This window comes from Podarcis muralis, chromosome 13, assembly GCF_964188315.1.
Source record: "Podarcis muralis chromosome 13, rPodMur119.hap1.1, whole genome shotgun sequence".
In the NCBI taxonomy this organism is placed as follows: Eukaryota; Metazoa; Chordata; class Lepidosauria; order Squamata; family Lacertidae; genus Podarcis; species Podarcis muralis.
In genome coordinates, this window is record NC_135667.1 from 22671824 (window position 1) to 22695392 (window position 23569).

At 39.8% G+C, this 23569-nt stretch overlaps 3 protein-coding genes across 3 annotated transcripts; 2 read left to right on the forward strand and 1 right to left on the reverse strand.

The window, feature by feature from the left end:
* The first annotated feature begins 382 nt into the window (after positions 1-382).
* Positions 383-4214, forward strand: LOC114583152 (vomeronasal type-2 receptor 26-like). Its single transcript, XM_077918175.1, has 4 exons — positions 383-1099; positions 1272-1499; positions 2358-2484; positions 3313-4214. Exons 1-4 carry the CDS (start codon positions 383-385, stop codon positions 4212-4214), a joined length of 1974 nt encoding a protein of 657 aa, XP_077774301.1.
* Positions 4215-6349: 2135 nt separating this feature from the next.
* LOC114583151 (vomeronasal type-2 receptor 26-like) lies at positions 6350-16193 on the forward strand. Its single transcript, XM_077918176.1, has 7 exons — positions 6350-6415; positions 7932-8116; positions 8590-8881; positions 9961-10812; positions 12534-12761; positions 13648-13774; positions 15289-16193. The coding sequence occupies exons 1-7, from the start codon at positions 6350-6352 to the stop codon at positions 16191-16193; spliced, it is 2655 nt and encodes an 884-aa protein (XP_077774302.1).
* A 2657-nt stretch (positions 16194-18850) lies between these two features.
* On the reverse strand, positions 18851-22262 carry LOC114583150 (vomeronasal type-2 receptor 26-like). Its single transcript, XM_077918177.1, has 3 exons — positions 22185-22262; positions 21306-21432; positions 18851-19749 (listed from the first exon to the last, which is right to left on the reverse strand). Exons 1-3 carry the CDS (start codon positions 22260-22262, stop codon positions 18851-18853), a joined length of 1104 nt encoding a protein of 367 aa, XP_077774303.1.
* Between the last annotated feature and the right edge of the window lie 1307 nt (positions 22263-23569).

The following is a 23569-nucleotide window of genomic DNA, read 5'->3' on the forward strand; positions in this document are numbered from 1 at the left end:
GAAGCATTATGCACTACTCAAAGCTTCTAAGTTGTCTTCAGCAGTAGGCCCATATTAAGAACTGTACAATAGTGAAGTCTGAAGTTTATGAATGCATAAATTATTCCTCAACTCTATCCAGGAAGCAGAGCATATTCAATTTCACTAGAAGCTTCACTGTGAATAAAAATAAAAGTAACAAAAATCCATAAAATAATTAGGGACATTAATTAGGGATATGTCTGTCTGCTTGCCTTTTTAGTTCAGCTATGGTGATTTTGTCCCCATGATGAGGGGTCAAATCCATTCTCTTTCTTTTTACCAAATGGTTCCAAATGATATCCATCAGTACAGAGGGATTGTCCAGCTACTCCTGCATTTTAGATGGACTTGGGTCGGTCTAATGGTCATGGATGATGAAATTGGAGAATTATTTCTGCAGAACTTCCTACCAGTGCTTTCTAAAAATGACATCTGCCCTGCCTTTATAGAGAAAATTGCCATAATATTCTTTTTTGATGACTTGTTTCATTTGCAAGAAAGGTGGAACAAAACATTTCAAAATGTTATGGAGAGTAATGCAAATGCTATTGTTGTCTATGGAGAAACCAGGACCATGTTAAGTCTGAGGGGTTTGCTGCATGAAGGTGAAACTGACTATGAGAAAGCATTTGGTAAAGTGTGGATTATGGCATCACAATTGGATGTTGCTGCAGTGCCCATTCATAAGGATTGGAGTATAGAAGCCTTCCATGGTGCCTTAAGCTTCACAACTCACTCAGAGGAGGTATCGGGTTTCCAAATGTTTCTTCGAAACTTAAGGCCTCATTTAGTCAAGGGGGATGGTTTCATCCAACTATTCTGGGAACAAGTATTTGGCTGTTCATTTTCAAATTATGATTCTAATGAAGTTGATGCAGAAATCTGCACTGGGGAAGAGAGTCTGGAGAGCCTCCCTGGGCCTTTCTTTGAAATGAGCATGACTGGTCATAGCTACAGTATCTACAGTGCTGTTTATGCTCTGGCAAATTCTGTACATGCCATGTACTCATCCAGATCCAAATCCAGAGTACTGGTAGCCAGAAAGAATCTGGAATATAACAATGTGCCAGCATGGCAGGTAAAGGACATTGAAAGACTCTGTTGAACTACAATGAATAAAATGAACGCATGATATATTTTTATACCTAAGTGATGTTCCTGACACCCACAGTCTGAGTAAAACATTGCCTTGCTACTCTTTTAAAATTGCCATTATGGAATTGTTCTCTTTTTTTGGTCATTTCTCCTAGCTCCATCCAATTCTGAGGAATATCACATTGAAGAATGGTGTTGGAGAAACAATGGTTTTGAATGAGAATGGAGAATTTACAATGGGGTTTGATATTACAAATGTAATTACCTTCCCAAATAACTCATTTGTTAGAGTGAAAGTTGGAAGGATGAATCCTTGGGCTCTGGAAGGCAAAGATTTCAGTATTGATGTAGCGGCCATTACATGGCCCAGAAGCTTTAATCAGGTAGGATGTTATGATTTCTTTATTTGTCTGTTTGTTTAATTAAATTTCTATCATGACCTTCTTCCAAAAGGAGGCAGGGCACCAAACAACAAGTGATAAAACAATGCAACATATTCAAAACATTTTAAAAAACAGTTCCAATCTGGATGCAGACTGGGAAAAGATCTCAAGGCTTAAAATGCTTGTCAATATAGGTAGATCTTCAGTAACCACAAAAAAGATAATGGAGATGGCACCTGTCTAATATTCAAGGGGAGACCATTCCAAAGGGTGAGTGTCATTGCCACAACCTTGACACAATACTGTGCACTCTGATAGATACCTTGTCAGAAGATCAGTTCTACACACTGATTTTTAACGGAGCGAGAGTGATCTTTCAGGTGCTATGGTCCCAGGCTATTTAGGCTTTTATATGCCAAAACCAGCACCTTGAACTTAGCCTTGAACCTTTGTGGTGGCCAGTGCAATTCTTTCAGTAGCTATTTGGTGATTATGTGCCCCAGTGAGCACTTGAACTGCCATATTTTTGCTCCAGCTCCCGCTTCTGAACCAATACCACTTTTTGTAATAATTTTTATTGAGCTTCTCAATATTACAATTTAATATAAAAAAGGAAAACAGATTAAAACAAAACAAACAAACAGAGGGCAGAGAATTTACATATATCCAAGGCAATTGAGCCATATGGAATACATATTGGAGTGGAAATAGGAATGAGAGGATTGAAAATATAAAATGTTTTTGAATTCAGAACAGTTGATATGAGAGTGATCTTGTCATGCTCTGGCAGGCAACTGCACATTGGATCAATCTTAAAATGCATTTTTCAAGTACTACTGCTTTATATCTCTTTGACAGGTAATGCCCCTTTCTCTCTGTAATGATAAATGCCATCCTGGTCATCAGAAGAAAAAGAAGGAAGGGATGCCTTTTTGTTGCTATGATTGTGTTCCATGTCCAAAGGGGAAGGTTTCACCTCAGATCGGTAATCAAGCACTACTAGTGGTGTATAGTTACTTAATATCTTCCTGTTCACTCAGGAGTTTGCTGGTTACTAATTCCCAAGTTCAAATAAGTGACTGGAGTTTTGCAATGGTTATACATACATGCATGTATCCCCCCCCCCACTCTCTCTCTCTCTCTCACACAAAATATCCAGTTAAGTGTAAAATAATAATTCTTCAAATTTCTTCTTTGTCAAAGTAGTTTGCAATAACTGTCATTAGGGGTCCATTGTCACAACACATTAAATGTGTTGGGTGAGGGGTTATTGGTTTGTGTTTTGCTTTTTGCTTTATTATGTGTTTTCATTCAGTATTTTAATGTTGTGAACTTTCCTGTGGTCCTTAGATGAAGGGCAGTATACAAATTTAATAAATAAATAAATACACATTTCAAAAAGGAATAATTCACAGCCATGTCTGGAGATGACATTGACTGGATGTTGTACTCCACCTCTAAGATATGCCACTTCCTGTGCACACTATATGTGTGACAAGCTGTAGACAGGTATCTGTGGCTGTGGTTGATTTGTAGTAGGTGGGCTTCTGTATCCAGCTTCCTTTCATGCCCAACTCTGCTACCTATAAAATACATCCTGGGAGTGGCATTGATTCCAAGATATGGGTTACCACAATCTATTTGCCTTTAGAGATTGGCATTAACACTGAGAGCTGTATTTTGTTTCTAATGGGAGACCCACACCATTATCTCCATGTGACCACCATATGGTCTGTAGTAGATGTAGAAGACATATTGGCAGTTGCAGATGACTATATGTAAACCAGCTTTTAAAATATTCTTATTTCCACAGATGCAGGTTCCTGTACTGCCTGTCAAGAAGATCATTATTCAGATAAAGAACAAACTCAGTGTATTCCCAAAGAAGTAACCTTCCTGTCTTATGGGGAGCCTTTGGGGATAAGCTTAGCCATTTGTGTGCTTTTATTTTCCACAATCACAGCTCTAGTGCTGGCAACCTTTATAAGGCACCACAACACCCCCATTGTCAAAGCCAACAACCGGAACCTCACCTACACTCTCCTTATCTCCCTGATGCTTTGCTTCCTTTCTGCATTTCTGTTCATTGGTCGACCTGAGAAGGTGATGTGTCTCCTTCGTCAGGTGGCCTTTGGCATGGTCTTCTCAGCAGCTGTGTCTTCTGTGTTAGCAAAAACTATCACAGTGGTTCTGGCTTTCATGGCCACCAGGCCAGGAAACAGCATGAGAAGATGGGTAGGAAAAAGAGTGGCCAACTCCATTGTTCTTTTCTGTTCCATTGTACAAGCAGGCATTTGTATTGTATGGCTGGCTATGTCTCCCCCTTTCCCTGATGTTGACATGAAGTCAGTGACTGAAGAAATTGTACTGGAATGTAACGAGGGGTCTGTGACTATGTTTTATTGTGTCCTGGGTTATATGAGCTTCCTGGCTTTTGTGAGCTTCACTGTGGCTTTCCAGGCCAGGAAATTACCCGACAGTTTCAATGAAGCGAAGTCTATCACTTTCAGCTTGCTGGTGTTTTGCAGTGTTTGGTTATCCTTTGTTCCAACCTACTTGAGCACAAAGGGGAAATACATGGTAGCTGTGGAGATCTTCTCCATCTTAGCCTCCAGTGTTGGCCTGTTGGGTTGTATCTTTTTCCCCAAATGCTACATTATTATACTGAGACCAGACCTGAACAAAAAAGATAAGCTTATTAAAAGAAACAGCTAGAAAAAACCCCTCTACTTTTATTAGGGTTATGGTCTCTTCTAAGCTTTGAGTGCAACCATAATCATGGAGACAAATTGCCTTATAGCCATTTAGGAAGATTTGAAATTCACACACATTTGCAATGTGGCAGGAAGGAAGGAAGAAATTACTCTTTTGGAAATAAAACATATCTTTCTTTAAAATGTCTTCCATGTCTGTGTATGAACATATTCTGTAAATGCTTGGTCTTTGTTCTAAACTGAACACACCTGATGAGTACTCCCTGAGAAATGTTGTGTTTAAAAAGGAGTCCTTCTTTGAAATCCAGATTCCAATGCATTCCTTGCTATGGTACTAGAAAGCAAATCTTTTTATACAATGCCAGTGTAGGTAGTAGAATATATTGTATGATATAAGAGGTACATAAGGGCAGTCATTTTTTTCTTGCTGTGGTTTTCTTGAAATAGCTGACCCATTGCTTTCATGGGTTCTTGTGAATTCTGTTTCAAAGCCATCAGCCTTCTTATGTTTTGCAGTACAGACAACTCCCCATTTACACACATCCAATTGATGCACAACTGCATACATGCACATCGTGCCGAACCCAGAAATGACTTTTAAAATGGCAAAATAGCCCTAAAAGAGCCCAGAAAGGACAGAACAAAGCACCTAGCAATCCCACAATCCTATGCAATTGTAGTTACACACAGAAGGCAATAAACACTCATGGACACCATAAGAATTCAGTCAAGTGTAGAATTTACTTAACAGCCTATAAAAGCATCATTAGTAGCAAATATATACAACATTTACCACAGCCACAGTCCAAGCTTCTCCCTCTCCAATGTAAGTCACAAGCAAGGACTTTCTTTCTACCTTTATGTTCATTGGGCAACCTGGAAAAGTGAAATGCCTCCTCCGTCAAATACCATTTGGCATGGTCTTCTCAGCAGCTGTGTCTTCTGTGCTAGCAAAAACCATCACAGTGGTTCTGGCTTTCATGGCCACAAAGCCAGGAAGCAGCATGAGAAGATGGGTGGGGAAAAGAGTGGTCAACTCCATTGTTCTCTTATTCAAGCAGGCATTTGCACTGTATGGTTGCTCACCTCTCCCACTTTCCCAAATAATGATATGAACTCAGTAGCTGAAGAAATTGTACTTGAATGTAATGAGGGGTCTGTGACTATGTTTTATTGTGCCCTGGGTTATATGAGCTTCCTGGCTTTTGTGAGCTTCACTGTGGCTTTCCAGGCCAGGAAGTTACCAGACAGTTTCAATGAAGCCAAGCTGATCACTTTCAGCATGCTGGTCTTTTGCAGTGTTTGGTTATCCTTTGTCCCAACCTACCTGAGCACCAAGGGAAAATACATGGTGGCTGTGGAGATCTTTTCTATTTTGGTCTCCAGTGCTGGGCTGCTGGGTTGCGTCTTCCTCCCTAAATTCTACATTATTGTCCTCAAGCCAGAACAGAAGAGTTCAGCTAATTATGAGAAAAGGGTAAACAATTTATTTGTTTTGTTAAATATTTCCCAATGTCCATTGATTCATGTGGACACTAGGTAACTGTTAGCCTTGACACATGCTGCCAGGTCACAGCCCATCAATATTTCCACTGACACCTTTTTGTGATTTTGCATGGGAATTTTGCAGGAGAGCCAGTGTGGCGCTGTTCTTAAAGTTTCGATCTATGACCTGGAATACCAGGGTTCAACTCCCCAATCATCCATGAAGCTCACAGGTTGACCTTAGCCAGGCATTGTCTCTCAACCTAACCTACCTCACCAGGTTGTTGTGGGGATTGAATGAGGAATGGGGAGAACCATGTACATCACCTTGAGCTCCTTGGAGAAAAAAAGGTGGAAAATAAATGCAATAAATAAAAAGAAATAAGGGGTCTTTTGAGAAATTGAAAGCCCCGCTCTTTCAATTTTCTTTACTCTTAAGGATCCATATTCATTGGGCCCACATTCTGAAGTGATTCTCCTGATCCAAATCTCCAGAATTAAAGTGTGACTCAGAAAATTTATTAAGTTTGTTAATTTGATTCCAAAGATTTTATTGAGGATGTCCTTTATCCCCCTCCCCACTTTTCCCATTCAAGATTTATGCACGGGTTACATTCCGGGCCTCACCACACGTCAGTGAAATGCACGAAGATGGGGAGCACCCTGGAGAGTCCTAGTAGCTCACGAGGAGACCTTCCTCAGAGCCCAAAGAGGCTAGTCAGCCTCCTTTGCTAACAGCAGATGTGCAAGGTAATGTATCAGCCGCCACTACTTCCCCATGCATCAGCTGACAAAGCCCCTCTGCACCTCTGGCTCCCAGAGCCCAAAGAGGATGTAGGGGCAGTGGGGCTTTGCTGAGGCTGCTCAGCTGATGTGTGGGGAAGTGGCGGCAGCAGTGGTGACAGCTGATGCACTACCCCACACATTAGCTGTTAAGTGGGAAGGTGAGCAGCTTCAACAAAGCATCACCCAAGAAAGCCAGGAGGACTCTCCAGGGTGCGCCCCACTTCTAGGTTCCACTTCCAGGTTTCCGGCACCATGTGTGTGCACAGTAATACACAAATAAATCATGTGCATATGAGGAGTTGCCTGTGTTTCCAGTAGCAGCAATGATGGACATCAAATCACTACCAGATCAACAGGGAAACATTATGCCAAGTCTCTTATATACTGCTCAGAGACAGTTGTAATTAAGTGGTATATAAATTGTCAAAATAATAAATAGCAGCCACTGGAGCACTATCTTTTCTCTGCACCGTCACTTATAAGAATTACAGAGAAACCCAAACCATGTCTATTCAGAAGTTCGTCTTATTCAATTCAGTGGCTCTCAGATAAGTGCAGTTAGGATTGCTGCCTCAAAGAAGTAGAGCTGTGCTAAGGAAAACCTTAAAAACTCCCCTCTCCCTGAACATTCATTAGTTAGGGAACTCTTAGAGCATCCAAGGCAGGTTGTCAGCACCATTTTTGAGCTCTTGTGAAGGTTTGTTTTCAGCTGATCCTTTGAAATTGCCACATGGCATTGTTATGATGTCAGGTGATTGACATATGGGTGGCCCCTGTCAAAGTTGGCCTGCAAGGGTATGGGTATGGGTCCATTCCACTGGCCAGATTCAGTTTCTCACCATTGCAGTAGGATAAGGGGCAAGCCTCTCCTGAACATTTTGTGTAATCTGCTTGCCCAGCCATGTCTAGAAAGTAGCAGAAATTCAGATACCCTTAGGAACATAGGGAAAGTTGTGGTTATTTTGGCCAACATGTTTTCTTTCTCCAGGAAGTATGTTGAACAGAATGTCACCTGGATCCTTGGGGGAGGCTAATTACAGGTTTTGCCATTCTCAATTGCATACATTGTGATTGTCATTAAGGTCTCTGAGATGTGCCATATTTTTCTCCCTTTGACCAAGCCACCTCCTGGTTTCCAGAATCTGAATCATAACAAAACACTAACAAAGGCCAAGCTATGATTTTAAAAACCATGCTTGGTGTTCAAAACTGGAGCTAAGGACCCAGGCTCCAGCATACTCCAGTTCCATATAGTTTTCTGGTATATGTATGTAGATAGAGGATACAGGCTCCAAATATTGCATCAGCAGAGGCTGCTGCTTTTCAAGCCAGACTACTATACATACCTGTTGTTATGACAGAAGGTGGGAAATCTGGCATCTGCACTGAGAGGGGAATGACTATAATTGGGACAGTGTTACTGGAAATGTTTCTAATGCTGTTGCAGATACCTCACAGTGAGTTCCAGGAGCACGCTGCAAGATGTGTCATCCATGACCCCATCTATACTCCTCATAAGTATTATAAGTCAGGTGACCTCATAATTGGTGGGGCTGTCTCTCAGATGCTACTGTTTTTGGATTCATTTTCCTTCACTGAATACCCTCCTTCTGCTGATACTAGCATTCCCATGTAAGGATCTTTTGTTTTTCTGTTATATGCCAAAGGTTGTCAACTGAGGCTAAACTATCAGCACCCTTAAAGGAATTGGTAGCACATGTGTGAATGTTTATCAATAGACACTGGAGGGGCTGATACTCATAGGGTATTTGAAAAGGTGATATAAATCATTTTTAAAAGGTTTGTGAAACTACAAAGGATTTATTGAATCTCACATATAATCTGACCATTCTAAAATGACTTTTAAATTGAAGTGCTATAATCCCACAATGCCAAATATAGTGCCTTAGGATCAGGATGTAATAATATATACAGACTATGACATTCTACATACTGCAGTTCTGTGTGGTTCTGCAAATTTGCAATCCTCTCAGTAGTCTATCAACTACCGGTAACTCACATGTTATTGATTCAGCAGGACAGCTACCAAGCAACTTTACTTATTGTTAAGTTTTCTGGTGACCTATCATCTAACTTTTTTCCAGTGTTGTGACCAAGAACTACCAGCATGTCCTGGCCTTGGTGTTTGCTGTAAATGAAATTAATGAAAATCCCAAGATTTTGCCTAATGTTTCCTTGGGATTCCACATCCCTGAGAGCTACTTCAGTCAGAAGCGGAGTTATCACATAGCAGTGGAGCTTTTCTCCACACAGTACAAATTTGTTCCCAATTATAGCTGTGATGTCCAGAACAGCCTAATAGGAGTCATAGGAGGACTAGGCGCTGAAACCTCCCACCATTTGGCTGCCATCTTGGACATCTACAAGTTTCCACAGGTATGATGTGCTCTTGGAACACTGAGTTTTGAGAACTGTGATGCATTATTTGCCTTTTCTTTTCTTGGAGTGTGTTGTATGGTTGCTTGTGCAGGTGTATATTCCATTGAAATGACTGTGGCACAAACATTGATATCTTAGCCAGTACAGTGGTACCTTGGTTTACGAACTTAATCCATTCCAGAAGTCCGTTCTTAAAGCAAGGTGTGCTTTCCCATAGCAGCGGGGGACTCAATTTACAAATGGAACACACTCAACAGGAAGCAAAACACGTTCTTATTCCAAGGCAAAGTTCACAAACCAAAACACCTACTTCTGGGTTTGCAGCGTTCTTAATCCAAGTTGTTCATAAACTAAGCTGTTCTTAAACCAAGGTACCACTATATTTCATTTTTATAACACCCTTCATCCAAAGATCACAGGGAAGTTTACAGCAAAAAGAAAAAGAAAAAAAAGAAAGAAAGCACCAATAACTCTATTTCCATGAAAACATTTAAAAGGCCATATATGGTCTAATCAGCCAAATGCCTGGTTATAGAGGAATATTTTCACCTGGCCCCTAAATATGTGTAATGAAAGTGCCTGGGAAGAACATTCCACAAAGGGAAAGCCACTGCAGAAAAGGGACATTCTTAGATTGCCACTGTCTGGACCTCTCATGGAGGGGGCACAAAGATAATAGGCTCAGGTGATGATCACAGGGTTTGGTTGGTTCATAAGGGAATGTATTGAGGTATTGTGGTCCTGAGCAATTTAAAGTTTTATAAGTCAAAACAAGCACTTTGAATTGGGCCCAGAAACTAATTGGCAGCCAGGCCATGATTAGTGTTATATGCTTGAACCACCTTGCTTCTTTGGAGCAACCTGGCTGCTAAATTCTGCACGTCTCTCTAAATCTGCTACTTAAGGTGTAGAGGAGCATTTTGCATTGAATGAAGATTCTGAGAAGTTTTCACAAGCAACTCACATCTTATATTAATTTTAAACAGAATGTTCAGTATCCATAAAATTGCACTAACACATCTATAGGTTTCCAAATAAATTTGTAACACAACTTCCTGAATTTCCCCCCATTTTAGTTCACCTATGGTGATTTTGTCCCCATGCTGAGGGATCACTCTCATTCACTGTCCTTGTATCGAATGGCTCCAAATGAAATCCATCAGTACAAGGGAATTGTCCAGCTACTTCTGCATTTCAAATGGATTTGGGTGGGTCTAATGACCATGGATGATGAAAATGGAGAATTATTTTTGAGCAACCTACTACCAATACTTTCTCAGAACAGCATCTGTGCTGCCTTCACTGAGAAAATTCCCTCAAAAGGATTTTTGGGTGACATCTTAAATTTCCAAGGAAAGTGGGGAAAGATATTTGTAGATGTTATGAAAAGTAAAGCCAACACCATTATTCTCTATGGAGAAGCTTTGACCATGATAACATTGAGAGGACTGCTGCATGAAGGAGAATCTGAGTATGGGAAATCATTTGGTAAAGTGTGGATTATGGTAGCCCAGATGGACCTTGTAGCCATATCCATGCACAAGGATTGGGATATAGAAGCCTTCCATGGTGCCTTAGCCTTCACATCCCACTCACATGAGGTGCCAGGGTTCCAAAATTTTCTTCAAAACCTAAATCCTCATTTGATGAAGGGAAATGGTTTTATCCAACCATTCTGGGAGCAAGCATTCGACTGTTCATTTCCAAATTCCCATTTTAATGGAGATGATGTGGACACTTGTACTGGAGAAGAGAGGCTGCAGAATCTTCCTGGGCCTTTCTTTGAAATGAGCATGACTGGCCACAGTTACAGTATCTACAATGCTGTACAGGCTCTGGCAAATTCTGTACATGCCATGTACCCATCCAAATCCAAAGTAACGGTGGAAAGAAGGAAGCTACAACATAAAGACATGCAGCCATGGAAGGTAGTAGTTTTCAAACCATTCTGTTCAACTGACTTCAGCACGACTGCACAAGATCTTAATGCAGCCTTCACTAACCCAATTCCCTTCAGATGTTAATACTATAAATAAAATAACAACACAGAAGCCTGTAATGTAGGAATGTAAAAAAATATTGATCACTTCCATAACGTTGCAGACTCAATTCAAAAAGAAAATAGCAGTGAAATAAGTCATATCCTATTCTACATCCTATCCTTATGACTGCATCCTATCCCTATGGCTGCATGATGAGAATGAGACTGTTCCTCAAGTGAAACTAATATGGATTATCTTCCTACTGTTACCCTTCCTGCCTGGGCAAGCAGAGGATATGACTTCCCAACATGCCCTTTAGGAATTTACAGGAAACTCCGTGTGTCTTAGCCCTTTGCTCAGCAAATATGGATTTTTTTCCTTTTGACTAGAGCATCATTTACCCACATAATTCAGGGTGGTGTTTTTTTTAAAAAAAAGTATGAAAACATTAAAAAATGAATAATTTAAAAGTGCAGAAGTTTCATACCCTCCAACATTTCTCTAATGAAAATAGGGAAATAATAATAATAATAATAATAATAATAATAATAATAATAATAATATGCTTCCAACATAATAATACATTTAACATTAAAAAAAAACTTCCCTACACAGCGTTGTATTCAGATGTCTTCTTAAGTTTGTATAGCTACTTATCTCCTTGGCTTAGGGGCGGCATAACTCCACGCCATGTGACAAAGCTATTTGAGAGCAAAAGCAGTAAAGGAAGCAGTAAAATGCTGAAAAGCTGCAGAATCATTTAGCATGCTGAATCACCATGACTCATCTTGAGGATGACTCATTCTCTGTATAAGTATTGTATCTGCTTGCAGGCAGACTCTGTCAGTGTCTCAGTGTGTGTGTGTCTGTGCTCTGTGAAGCCTGTGCTCAATGCAAACTCTGTGTATGCTCTGAAGCTATTTTAATCTTCTGTTCATTATGCTGTTATTTGCAAACAAGTTTATTTTAACTCAGTAAAGCCTTTATTTTTTTACTGAAGAAGACTCTGTTATTAATTTTACGCTGCGTGTCACTCCATACTCTCCAACATTTCTCCAATGAAATAGGGACATCCTACCATAACCTCCAATATTCCTCCAGTGAAAATGGGGATGTGTTAAGGAAAAGCTGGACATTCCAGGATTAAATCAGAAATTGGAATGTCTTCTATAAATCTGGGACTTTCCCTGGAAAATAGGGACACTTGGAGTGTCTGAAATCTTGGAAAGGCATGGTAGTAGAGATTTTTTTCTTCTTCAACAAATGTCAAAAACATAACATTATTAGAGCTTGTTTCTATTCTAAAGGAAGAGAATTATGGAGAGCTTCAGCCACAAATTTAAAAGCATGTGTGAGTCACAGCATGCTTTAACAAAGGTTATATTTGACAGTATTAATAAATCATCATATACAGTGGTACCGTGGTTTGCAACCATTTTGGATTACAACTGTTTTGGATTACAATCACGTCAAACCCTGAAGTGTGTGTCCCTTTTCTTGGATTACAACCTTTTTTGGTTTACAACCGGACATCCAGAATGAATTATGGTTGTAAACCAAGGTATCACTGTACAGAGCTAAGTGACTGGGATAAGATGCAAGGGTAGAGGCAATTTCTCAGATATTGATGCAATTCCAACATTGATTTATTTTTCCATTCCACCTAGCTCCATCCGATTCTGAGGAGAATCTCATTTAATAACAGTGCAGGAGAAACCGTGCATTTGAATGAGAATGGAGAATTGACAATGGGGTTTGATATTACAAATCTGATTACTTTTCCCAATAAGTCATTTGTTAGAATGAAAGTTGGAAGAATGAATCCTTGGGCTCCTCCTGGCAAAGATTTGAGCGTTGATGAAGGCGCCATTGTGTGGCCTAGAAGTTTTAACCAGGTGGGACATCACTATAGTCTTTAGCTTCCATAAAATAAAAGGAGGGAGGGAGAGGAGAAACAATCATTTGTAGCTTCCTTAATAAAATATTTTTATAGTCCTTGTCCCAATATGTTTATATTGATTGATTTATATAGTCCAAAGCATATTTACTTGCACACTGCCCCACTGTTTCCTGCTGAAAATATGAACATTTTTCTGTATAGTTTCTTTAACATATAGAAAATTATCACAGATATGTGTTTTTAATTAATGCTGTGTTTGAAAACTGCACATATTTTATCAGTAACTTGGGATTCAAAAAGTCAAAGACAAAGAAAGTTCTTCCTGATGTTAAGTCAGAATCTCCTTTTTTGTAACTTGAAGCCATTGGTTCGAGTTTTACCCTCCAAAGCAGGAGAAAAAAAGCTTGCCCCATCTTCCACGTGATAGCCCTTAATATATTTGAAGATAGCTATCATATCTCCTCTCAGTCTCCTCTTTGCCAGGCTAAACATATCCAGCTGCTTCAACCAAACTGGCACAGTAATCCAGGTGTGATCTGACCAAGGCAGAATAGCTTGTTCAATGGTGTTTGTATTCAATATCCTCAAACAAACATCTGCCATTGTTTAAAACCACAAAATTACTCTCGGTTTTCTCCATCCGTACTTTACTTCAACTTTTTATGGAATCTAGTCTGACTAGATTAATGAAGACAGAGAATGCTAGCAGCACAGAGCCAAAGCCTGGCCATTAAAGATCTCCGTTCAAGACAGTTCACCAACTTATGAGCACCTGCACTAATATGACAGAATCTGATGATTATACTGTGCAGATAGTGATGTCATCATACTATTTTAAAAATATATATTCTCAATTCTAATTATTCATATTCCCTGAATAGGTGATGCCCCTTTCACTCTGTAATGATAACTGTCAACCTGGTTACCAAAAGAAGAAAAAGGAGGGGGAGCCATTTTGCTGCTATGATTGCATTCCATGTCCAAAAGGGAAGATTTCTCATAAGAAAGGTAGAATATGCAGTACCTGGTGTAATCTAGAAATCCACCTTCATGAGTATGGCACAAAGGTCCTGTTAGTTAAAGAGGTTTGTAGTAGGTGATAGTAGTTATTACTGGGAAACAATCCTGATATCAACTAATTCAAAACAGTAGCGATGAGCACTTCTCACCTAGGGACCAAAAGAATGAAAGAAATGCATCTATCATTGAATACAAAATGCTGGGCGCTTTTCTTAAAGGGAAGTAAAGGGGTGCCTCGGCTTAAGAACTTAATTCGTTCTGGAGGTCCGTTCTTAACCTGAAACTGTTCTTAACCTGAGGTACCACTTTAGCTAGTGGGGCCTCCTGCTGCCTCCGTATTGCTGCCGCACGATTTCTGTTCTCATCCTGAAGCAAAGTTCTTAACCCGAGGTACGATTTCTGGGTTAGCGGAGTCTGTAACCTAAAGCGTCTGTAACCTGAAGCGTATGTAACCCAAGGTACCACTGTAGCTCTTTGATCTAGGAAGGAAGAATAAGGAATGGAGGCAAGGTTATTCTACTAATAATTTCTATAAATGCACTTCTACATATTGAATCACAAAATTGTAGAATCATAGAACTGAAAAGTTGGAAGGGAACTCAAGGGTCATCTGGTCCAACTCCCTGCATTGCTGGAATATCAGCTAGCTCATACATAACAGATGGCCATCCAACCGCTGCTTAAAAACTTCCAAGGAAGGAGACTTCCTTGAAGGCAGCCCTATTTAGGGAAGCTGCTTATTATTATTATTATTATTATTATTATTATTATTATTATTACCCTCAAAGGGACTCCATTCCACTGTCAAACAACTTTTACTGTTAGAAAGGTCTTCCTGATATTTAGTTGGAATCTCCTTTCTTGTAACTTGAATCCATTGGTTTGAGTCCTACCCTCAGTAGTAGGAGAAAACAAGCTTGCTCCATCTTCCATGTGACAGCCCTTTAGATGAAGACAACTATCATATGTTTCCTCAGTCTCCTGAGGGGATGCTCAACCATTCCTCATCAGGCTTGGTTTCTAGACCCTCAGTCATCTTAGTTGCCCTCCTCTGCACACTTTCCAGCTTGTCAATATCATTTTTAAATTGTGGTACCCAGAACTGGACACAGTATTCCAGGTATGTTCTGACCAAGGTAGAATACAGTGATGCTATTACTTCCCTTGGGTTGCATGGCAGAGATACCTCATCCTGAAAGCTAGTGCAAATTTCTCTGTTACTTGCTAAATTCAACTTGGTAGAAACATTAGTAAGTAGTCATGGGAAAGCTTGCCTTAGAATACCATTGATACCAAGTGATAGGTTAGTTCTATTATTCACTTACTTTGAAAGTTGTGCATCAACACACAGACCCTTTTGTCTTCTTAAAGGGAAGACAACAGCATAATTTGATTTTTAGAAGGGGAAATTTATTCCTAAACCTGATTGTTTGTAGAAATAGAACAAATGGCTTCAACCGCAAAAAGCAACTTCTAAAAAAGTTTTTCATCTTTTTTCCCAGATGCAGATTTTTGCACAATGTGCCAAAAAGATCATTATCCAAACAAAGTAAAGAATCGCTGCATTCCAAAGCTAATAACCTTCTTGTCTTATAAGGACCCTTTGGGGATGAGTTTAGCCATCTTTGCACTTATATTTTCCTTGATCACTGCTCTAGTGCTAGGAGCCTTTATAATGCACCACGACACTCCTATTGTCAAAGCCAACAACCGGAGCCTCACCTACACCCTCCTCATCTCCCTCCTGCTCTGCTTCCCTTGTGCTTTGCTGTTTATTGGCCATCCTGTGAAGGTGATGTGTCTCCTCCGTCAAGTTGCATTTGCCATGGTCTTCTCAGTGGCTGTCTCTTCTGTGTTAGCAAAAACCATTACGGTGGTTCTGGCTTTCATGGCCACCAAGCCAGGAAGTAGCATGAGGAAATGGGTAGGGAAAAATGTGGCCAACTCCATTGTTCTTCTCTGCTCTCTTGTTCAAGGAATTATTTGTATCATATGGCTGGCAATTAATCCTCCATTTCCAGATATTGACATGACTTCAGTAACTGAAGAAATTGTACTTGAATGTAATGAGGGGTCTGTGACTATGTTCTACTGTGTCCTGGGTTACATGGGCTTCCTGGCTATTGTGAGCTTCTCTGTAGCTTTCCAGGCTAGAAAATTACCTGACAGTTTCAATGAAGCCAAACTAATCACTTTTAGCATGCTTGTGTTTTGCAGTGTTTGGTTATCCTTTTTTCCCACCTATCTGAGCACCAAAGGAAAATACATGGTAGCTGTGGAGATCTTCTCCATCTTAGCCTCCAGTGCTGGGCTTCTGGGCTGCATCTTCTTCCCTAAATGCTACATTATTGTGCTGAGGCCAGAACTGAACAAAAGAGATCTCCTAATAAAGAGAAATGTTCACTGATGTGTGGGTGCATTATGCAACCCTTACAGTGGACCAAAGTTGCAGAGTAGTCTTCTAGCATGACATCCATTCTCAGGTTTTTAGATATTTGCAGTTGTATATGAAGAACACACACCCCTTTTAAATTAGCTGATATAGATTCTTCTAGTTCCACAGGATCCCATTATTGTTTCTGGAACCATTTGATGACTTCTGTTTTCTTCCTTCTTCTGCTCTTGAAGGCAAGGCTTGCAAAGATTTGTGTTCCTGTGTTTGTTTGTTTGTTTGTGTGTGTGTGTGTGTGTGTGTGTGTTATTTTATTTCTCTGCTAAAATGTTTGTAGACATCACTGTCTTGAATTTAGGTGAGTTGGACATTTGTTCTTCTCACAATATTTAAATACCAATTCCTGGAGAAGACAGCAGTGTGGGCATGGCAGTGTTTGACAAAGGCTCTTCACTTCAAACTGAATACATCAAAGAACAAGCAGCGAACAGTTGTTCTTTATTATAAACATCCACAAAAGCCAAGGAAAACAGGATGAGCCAGCAGAAAGAGGAAAGTTTTAAAGCACAACTTCAGCGATGAAGAAAAAAAAATGTAATAATAAAAAAACCACTCCAGAAGGAACTCTGACTCAGACTCACCAGCTTCCACCAATCCAGAGAAGCAGCTAAGAATTGATGATATGCCACTGAGAGGCCTTGGACTAATCTACACTGGTGAGTTATAATGTTATAAACACGTTATAAAAATGTGACACCAGTGGGACAATGTATAGCAGTCAATGGAAAATTTAAGTGACAGCTCTCTCTCTCTCTCCTTCTCTCTCCCCCCCTCTCTCTGCATTTTTCTTTTTTAGATCACTGTAGATCCAGGCCTGGTGAATTATTTCCCCCTTCTCTCAGAAAATGGACTGGTGTCTTTAGAAGCAGCAGGAACCTACAAAAGCCAAATTTCATTCCCTCTCTCCCCTCCCCCCCTCTCCCCCAGAGTTACTGCACTTATTACCAAAGTTGTAATTGATAGTTTGCGCTTTGTTGTGTTTGTATCATGTAAACTGCCTGAAGAACTTGTGATGAAGGGTGGTGTATAAATCAAATAAATAAGCGTATTTGTTTAAAATGCATCCACATATAGTTTGGAGGTATTTGTTTTGTTTTGTTTTGTTTTGTTTTGTTTTGTTTTGTTTTGTTTTGCAAGAAACTTATGAATCAGGCAGGAAAAAATACATTGTTTATGCAGTCATGGGCTGGCCAAAAGTTTATAGCAAGTGGTTCCTCAAAGTTAGAAGGGTGACTTTGTTAATACATAATTTTCAGTTAACAAAAGTATTGAGGGGTGCACATGGGAGATATACTTTTGTTGAAAGTATTATTAATGGACTACATCTATTTATTCACCAAATAGTAGCCAAAAACCATTCCTGCAAAAAAACTCTGGCAAAACTGAAAATCCTCTTCAAATGATGTAATAATCGGTGGCGATCTTAGTTGGAACTTAAAAGAATTAACAGGTAAGGACCTGGCTAATTCCACATGGAAAAAGAAATGTAGAAATGCAAGATAATTTAAGAATAGTAGAGACCAACTGAAACAAATAAGGATGCTACAAAAGTAGGAACTGAGGTATGTTTGCCAGAAGGTGAGTCCAGGAGACACGGCTCATGTAGATAGGTCCCTGGTGTACAGCTCACAATCCAGAGTAGATTTCCTATTAACATCCACCCCACACTTAAATGCAGTGAAAAGAACACAAACAGGAGAGATCAAAATAACAGATCATGTCCCAGTCTCCACAAAATTTGAATTCATTGCAGCTGAATATGCTACCCCAGTATGGTATTTCACCCCTATTCTCAATCAATCAATAAGAGAAAGTCTGACTAAAACATTAGTGCATTTTTTGTTTTTGTTTTTTTAAGGAAAGAATGAGTTATGGTTCATTGTGGGATGAGGGCACTGAAGACAGTGATGAGAGGGACATCTATATGGGGGAAATCATACTTAAAAGATCACATAGGACACAAAAATCACAACTGCAGCAGGAAGTTTCTCTTCTGGAACAAATACAAAGAGTTATGGGATCAAGATTTTTATTTTTTTTTAATCGCAGATAAGGCAGAAATAATTGGAAACCACAGAAATAAAGAAGACAGTGATAAAGTCGTATTTAAAACAAATAATGTATGAATTTTGAGGAATGGGGTCTAAGTTCTTAGCCACAAGATTAAGAAATAAAAGAAAAGAGGCAACTATAGCTGCCATTAGACTGAAACAGGAGAAAAGGACTTTTCTACAAAACAAATTTGTGAAGACTTTAAATAATTTTTCTCCTCTATATCTCCTCAAAATCCACCACCCTTATAAATGATACAAATAGAGAAGTGGGGTTAAGATCCCTTGGGGCCTGCTGGCCAATCAGGCGAGGGTGGGAACCAGCCATATAAAGGCTATCCCACCCACTGTGATATTTCTACCATGGTTCACATCCCACAAGTCTTTATTTATGGGTGTACAGGAAATTATTATAACTATCAGTACTGAAATGACTAGTTTAAAAACTGCTTCTCATTCAAACAGTACTACCACTCTTAAGAAGACTCTCCTGACCAATAGATCATATGATTTCAAAAACATCAATAAAAATGCCATACTCTTAGTTTTAGTTTTATTTTACTAATATCTCTTTATTATCTGCTCCTTCTTGTTCAGTTCTGGCCTCAGGATAATTATGTAGCATTTGGGAGCAAAGATACAACCTAGTAACCCAGCACTGGAGGACAAGATGGAGAAGATCTCCACAGCCACCATGTATTTTCCTTTTGTGCTTAAATAGGAAGGAACAAAAGACATCCAAACACTGCAGAAAACCAACATACTGAAAGTGATGAACTTGGCTTCATTGAAGCTGTCTGGCAACTTCCTGGCCTGAAAAGCCACAGTGAAGCTAACAATGGCCAAGAATCCCAGGTAGCCCAGAACAGAATAAAACATAGTGACAGAACCTTCATTGCATTCCACTACGATTTCTTGAGTAAGGGAGTGCATGTCAAAATGTGCAAATGGGGGGGTAGTGCATAGCCACACAGCACAAATAGTAGCTTGAATAAAGGAGCAGCCAAGAATGATAGAGTTTGTGAATCCTTTCCCCACCCATTTTCTCATGCTGCTCCCTGGCTTGGTGGCAACAAAAGCCAGAATCACAGTTATCGTTTTTGCCAATATGCAGGAAACAGCTACAGAGAAGATGACACCAAAAGCAGTTTGTCTTAAACAGCAGTTCACTGTTTGGGGCAGGCCAATGAATAATAACGAGCAGAGGAAGCAGAGTAATAGTGAGATAAGCAGAGAGTAGGTGAGGTTTCGATTGTTGGCTTTGACAATGGGAGTGTTCTGATGCTTAGCGAAGACTCCAAACACCAAAGCTGTGATCAGAGAAAAAGACAGAGCTAAGAAAGTTAAAAGGATCCCCAAAGTTTCTGTGAATGAGAGGAAGTTGACTCTCTTTGAAAGGCACTGATCTTTGTTCCTGTTTGGATACTGACCTTCTGGGCATTTTGAACATTCATCCATGTCTGGAAATAAAGAAGAAGAAGAAGTTTATGTGTCTATCCCTGCAGCATATCATCACTTTTCTTTTTTTGAATATTTGCACTCTCTGTCCAATTAAGTTAATAGATCTGTCTCTAATGCTTTGCGTTCTGTACATATATTGCTTTAATTTGAAACCACAGCTCTGTTCAGAGGTTTATGCCAATGATTTATGCCAATGATTACTGTAACTTTGTGTGGCAGAGGAAGTGGAGGGTGGATATCCCTATCACCCTCCATGTGTTGAGGGCAACTCCTTGCAGTGGGCACCTGCGTAGCCTCCCCATGCATTTAAAACTTTGATTTTCCAGAGAGTGGGGGGAGGGATAGCTCAGTCGGTAGAGCCTGAGACTTAATCTCAGTGTTGTGGCTTCAAGCCTCATGTTAGGAAAAATGTTCTTGCATTGCTGGGGTTTGTACTAGATGATCCTTGTGTTCCCTTCCGACTCTGTGATTCTGTGATTTGGCATGAACCAAGTCACTTCCAACTCGATGATTCTATTTATCATAAATTGCTTTTTTAAATTTCAAAGCTCTCCCTTTGATTATTGATATAATTTAAACGATACTTTGGTGGAATATGTGGGTTTCAGTCACTGCTAGCCATCTAGTTTCCCCCTCAGATGCCAAGTAGAGCTCAGGTTGATGCTTAATCTCACCATAATAAAACAACTCTCTATGGATTTATAATAATTCTGGACTGTAATATTTGGTCTAGACTTTTTCAACATGTTCAGGGAGTGGAGTGTGTGGCAAAATTAAAGCTGAATATCAGCTCAGCAGTATTTTTTGGGTGAGTACGAATTTTACCTATTTTCAGGGACTGGGAGTTTCCTCGTACATTAAAGATAGCCCCAATAAAATAGGTAATATTTGTCCTCCCAGTGCAAAAATGACATTTGTAGGGTAGCCGATGACCCCGTGAAAGTGGGGTTCTAAAATGGTGAGCTGATTTGATACTATATCTCTCTAAATACCGGATTTGTCTAGATACCTTGTTTAGATACCAGAGAGAAGGTTGATAAGCTTGCTGACCTCTGCAGCGTTCCAGCAGGGAATTTTACATTGCAGTGCTATTCAAGGCATAACAAGGCAAGGCAAAACATACATTATTTGTACAAGATGGATCAGCCTCAGCCAAAAGTTACAAAACAGGGCCATGAAGAGGACCGGGGGCTATGAACAACTACATCAATTACCAAAAGCAGTTAGATGGTGTTATGATTTACCAGTATGTATCAAGATTATACCAGTATATTTACCAGTATATATCAGCAATGTTTATGTCATGTGGAATTTTAGGGACATATACTGTCATACCTTAATAAATATTTCCTTTGCCAGAATGAAGATAATGTTTTGTTATTAATTAAATATAAGTATTCAGGGCTATACGTCTGCAGCATGTTAGGGGCATACATCATGGCTGGCTTATCACTATCCCAGACCTAATTTAGAGAACTCAATTGATAATAAACCAAAACCAATGAAAAGTATTTTAAATTGCTTATATCTTATTGCTGCACATTATATGTCCTACCCTTCTGGTCTGAAATCTTCCCCTCTGGGCATGGGGCACAATCGTAGCAACAGAATTGCTTTCCTTCCTTCTTCTTTTTGCTGTATCCTGGATGACAATTGTCATTACACACAGCAAGAGGCAGCACCTATCCATAAAAAAATGGGGTCGTGGTGGATCTGTTTTAAATGAATTTGTAAACATAGGGTTGCATCCAGTGCTAGTCAGACTCTAAGTAGACTCATTGAAATTAAGGAACCTAAGTTAGCAATCTACATTAACTTCAGTGGGCCTATTCTAAGTAGGACTAGCATTGAATACAAGCATAATTCGGCAGTTTCCACCTGATCATGTTTGTTCACATTAGAGCATGCTCAGTCTAATTTGACAGTCTAATGTGAACAAACATGATCAGGTGGAAACTGCCAAATTATGCTTGTATTCAATGCAGCCTCTTGGAATAATGGAATAATGGTGCTGTCCCAAGTGAGTCTCCATCCTCACCCTCCATCTCTCCTACTTCCTCATGCGTCATCACCATAGGTGCTGAAAAGTGCCCTCTGCCTTTGAGCTCTTTGCTCTCCTACTTTCAAGGCTCACAGAGTTTTGGGAGAGGGGGGATTCTGGAATGCTTTCTAAAGACACTGTGTCTGTCAGCTGCCGCCGCTGCCCCCGGTGCTTCCTCCTCCTCTTCTTCTTGCTCCTCCTCTCCCATTATTTCCCAGCTTTCCCCCTCATCTGCCTCTGAGCTGTGATCTCCCTCAAACCCTTGTTGTAATTCTGAACTGTCTTCTTCTTCTCTGGAAGGTTCAGGCTGGGGAGGCGGTCTCCACTATTCCTCCTCTGCCCTGTCCCTGACAATACATATATACAGTACTATACTATACAGTCACATCCCACCTGATTGAACGTGCTGTCCCATCTGATGGCCTTTTCATCCAGAATGAACTCTTGCTCTTGTGACAATTGTGGATCCATCCTTCCCACTTTTACTTTTAAGAAGGATTGGTTTGGGGAAATAACCCAGTTTATAATGTCAAAGCCAGCATTTAATTCACCATTTTCGTTAAATGTGATGGTATCCCCAGCACTGTTGTTAAATGTGATTTTGCTTAGGAAAGAGTGAAGCTACATTGAAAAAGTCAAACACAAATGAGAGGGATATTACCATTAATTAAGCACAGAGTTATGTTTCTTCCTGCAGCAGATCCTCTGTTGTACTTGGTTTTTGTGAGTAGCTGCATCCTTCTGTAAGGATATTTGATTTTTTCAAGTTTTTCACATGCTTCTAATCAAAGGCTTACTACTGTAAATAGGTGTTGAAAATTGGCTAATTTGGGCTGGGAATTGTGTTTCTTTTAACATTGCATTTCACCCAGAAAGGGTAAATCTGGAGCATATATGGATGGGGTGGATACACTCTCTTATTCTGATGACAGTAATGTCATGTAGATTCTGTAATGGAATTATAGCTCCTACAGTGGTGACATTTGTTTGGAAAGTAGCTGAAGTCATGAGTCTATCAACAATGGACTTTGAATATTGGTGGAAAGGAACTGGAATTATACAAATTAAGCAGATCCACTGTCTACTTCCAACTGGACCATACAAAGAAAAAGTATGGGACATATATATGATTTATGGATTTACATGATCTCACTGCTCCTCAATTAGTGAAGAAGAGAAAGCATCAGAACATGAGAAAAACCAAGTTTTTAAAGAAAGAGATGCGGCATATTTTGTTAAGAGTTCCTTCTCTTACTATACTCAGTTAACCAAAGGGCATCACATATCAGCCTGGCCATGACAGAAGAATGACTTCATGTGAAACATTACCTGCCAGGATTGACAATTTGGAAGACTCATTCTACATTTGTCCACCATTGTTCTGTGTTTGGATCTCAGTGAGAACATCTTACGTATAGCATATGCTACGGCATAGACTGCATTGTAGATGCTGTAGCTTTTACCGGTCATGTCCATTTCAAAAAAAGTCCCAGGGAGATTTCCCAGCTTCTCTCCACCAGTACAATGATCAGTATTTTCATTGTTCTCCTTAGATAATAAGCAGCTGAATGCCCTTTCCCAGAAAATTCTGATGAACCCATCTCCTTTTGCTGTGCTAGGATGTAATGTTTGAATGAATTCTCTAAATCCCAGCACTACATTTGTGTGAATTGCAAAAGATAATGTGCCATCAAATGTCCTTATATCAAAGTGCCTCTGCAATGACTCCAATGAGAAATCCCATTGGGCTGTCATAATCCATACTTTGCCTATTGATG

Coding starts and splice junctions, on each gene's coding strand:
- LOC114583152 (XM_077918175.1), top strand. CDS start 383: ATGGTCATGGATGATGAAATTGGAGAATTATTTCTGCAGAACTTCCTA. Junction 1,100..1,271: donor ACAATGTGCCAGCATGGCAG/GTAAAGGACATT, acceptor CATTTCTCCTAG/CTCCATCCAATTCTGAGGAA. Junction 1,500..2,357: donor GGCCCAGAAGCTTTAATCAG/GTAGGATGTTAT, acceptor TCTCTTTGACAG/GTAATGCCCCTTTCTCTCTG.
- LOC114583151 (XM_077918176.1), top strand. CDS start 6,350: ATGGGGAGCACCCTGGAGAGTCCTAGTAGCTCACGAGGAGACCTTCCT. Junction 8,117..8,589: donor GCTGATACTAGCATTCCCAT/GTAAGGATCTTT, acceptor ACTTTTTTCCAG/TGTTGTGACCAAGAACTACC. Junction 8,882..9,960: donor ACATCTACAAGTTTCCACAG/GTATGATGTGCT, acceptor CCCCCATTTTAG/TTCACCTATGGTGATTTTGT.
- LOC114583150 (XM_077918177.1), bottom strand. CDS start 22,262: ATGGATCCACAATTGTCACAAGAGCAAGAGTTCATTCTGGATGAAAAG. Junction 21,433..22,184: donor GGGACAGCACGTTCAATCAG/GTGGGATGTGAC, acceptor TTTTATGGATAG/GTGCTGCCTCTTGCTGTGTG. Junction 19,750..21,305: donor GAAGATTTCAGACCAGAAGG/GTAGGACATATA, acceptor CTTTATTTCCAG/ACATGGATGAATGTTCAAAA.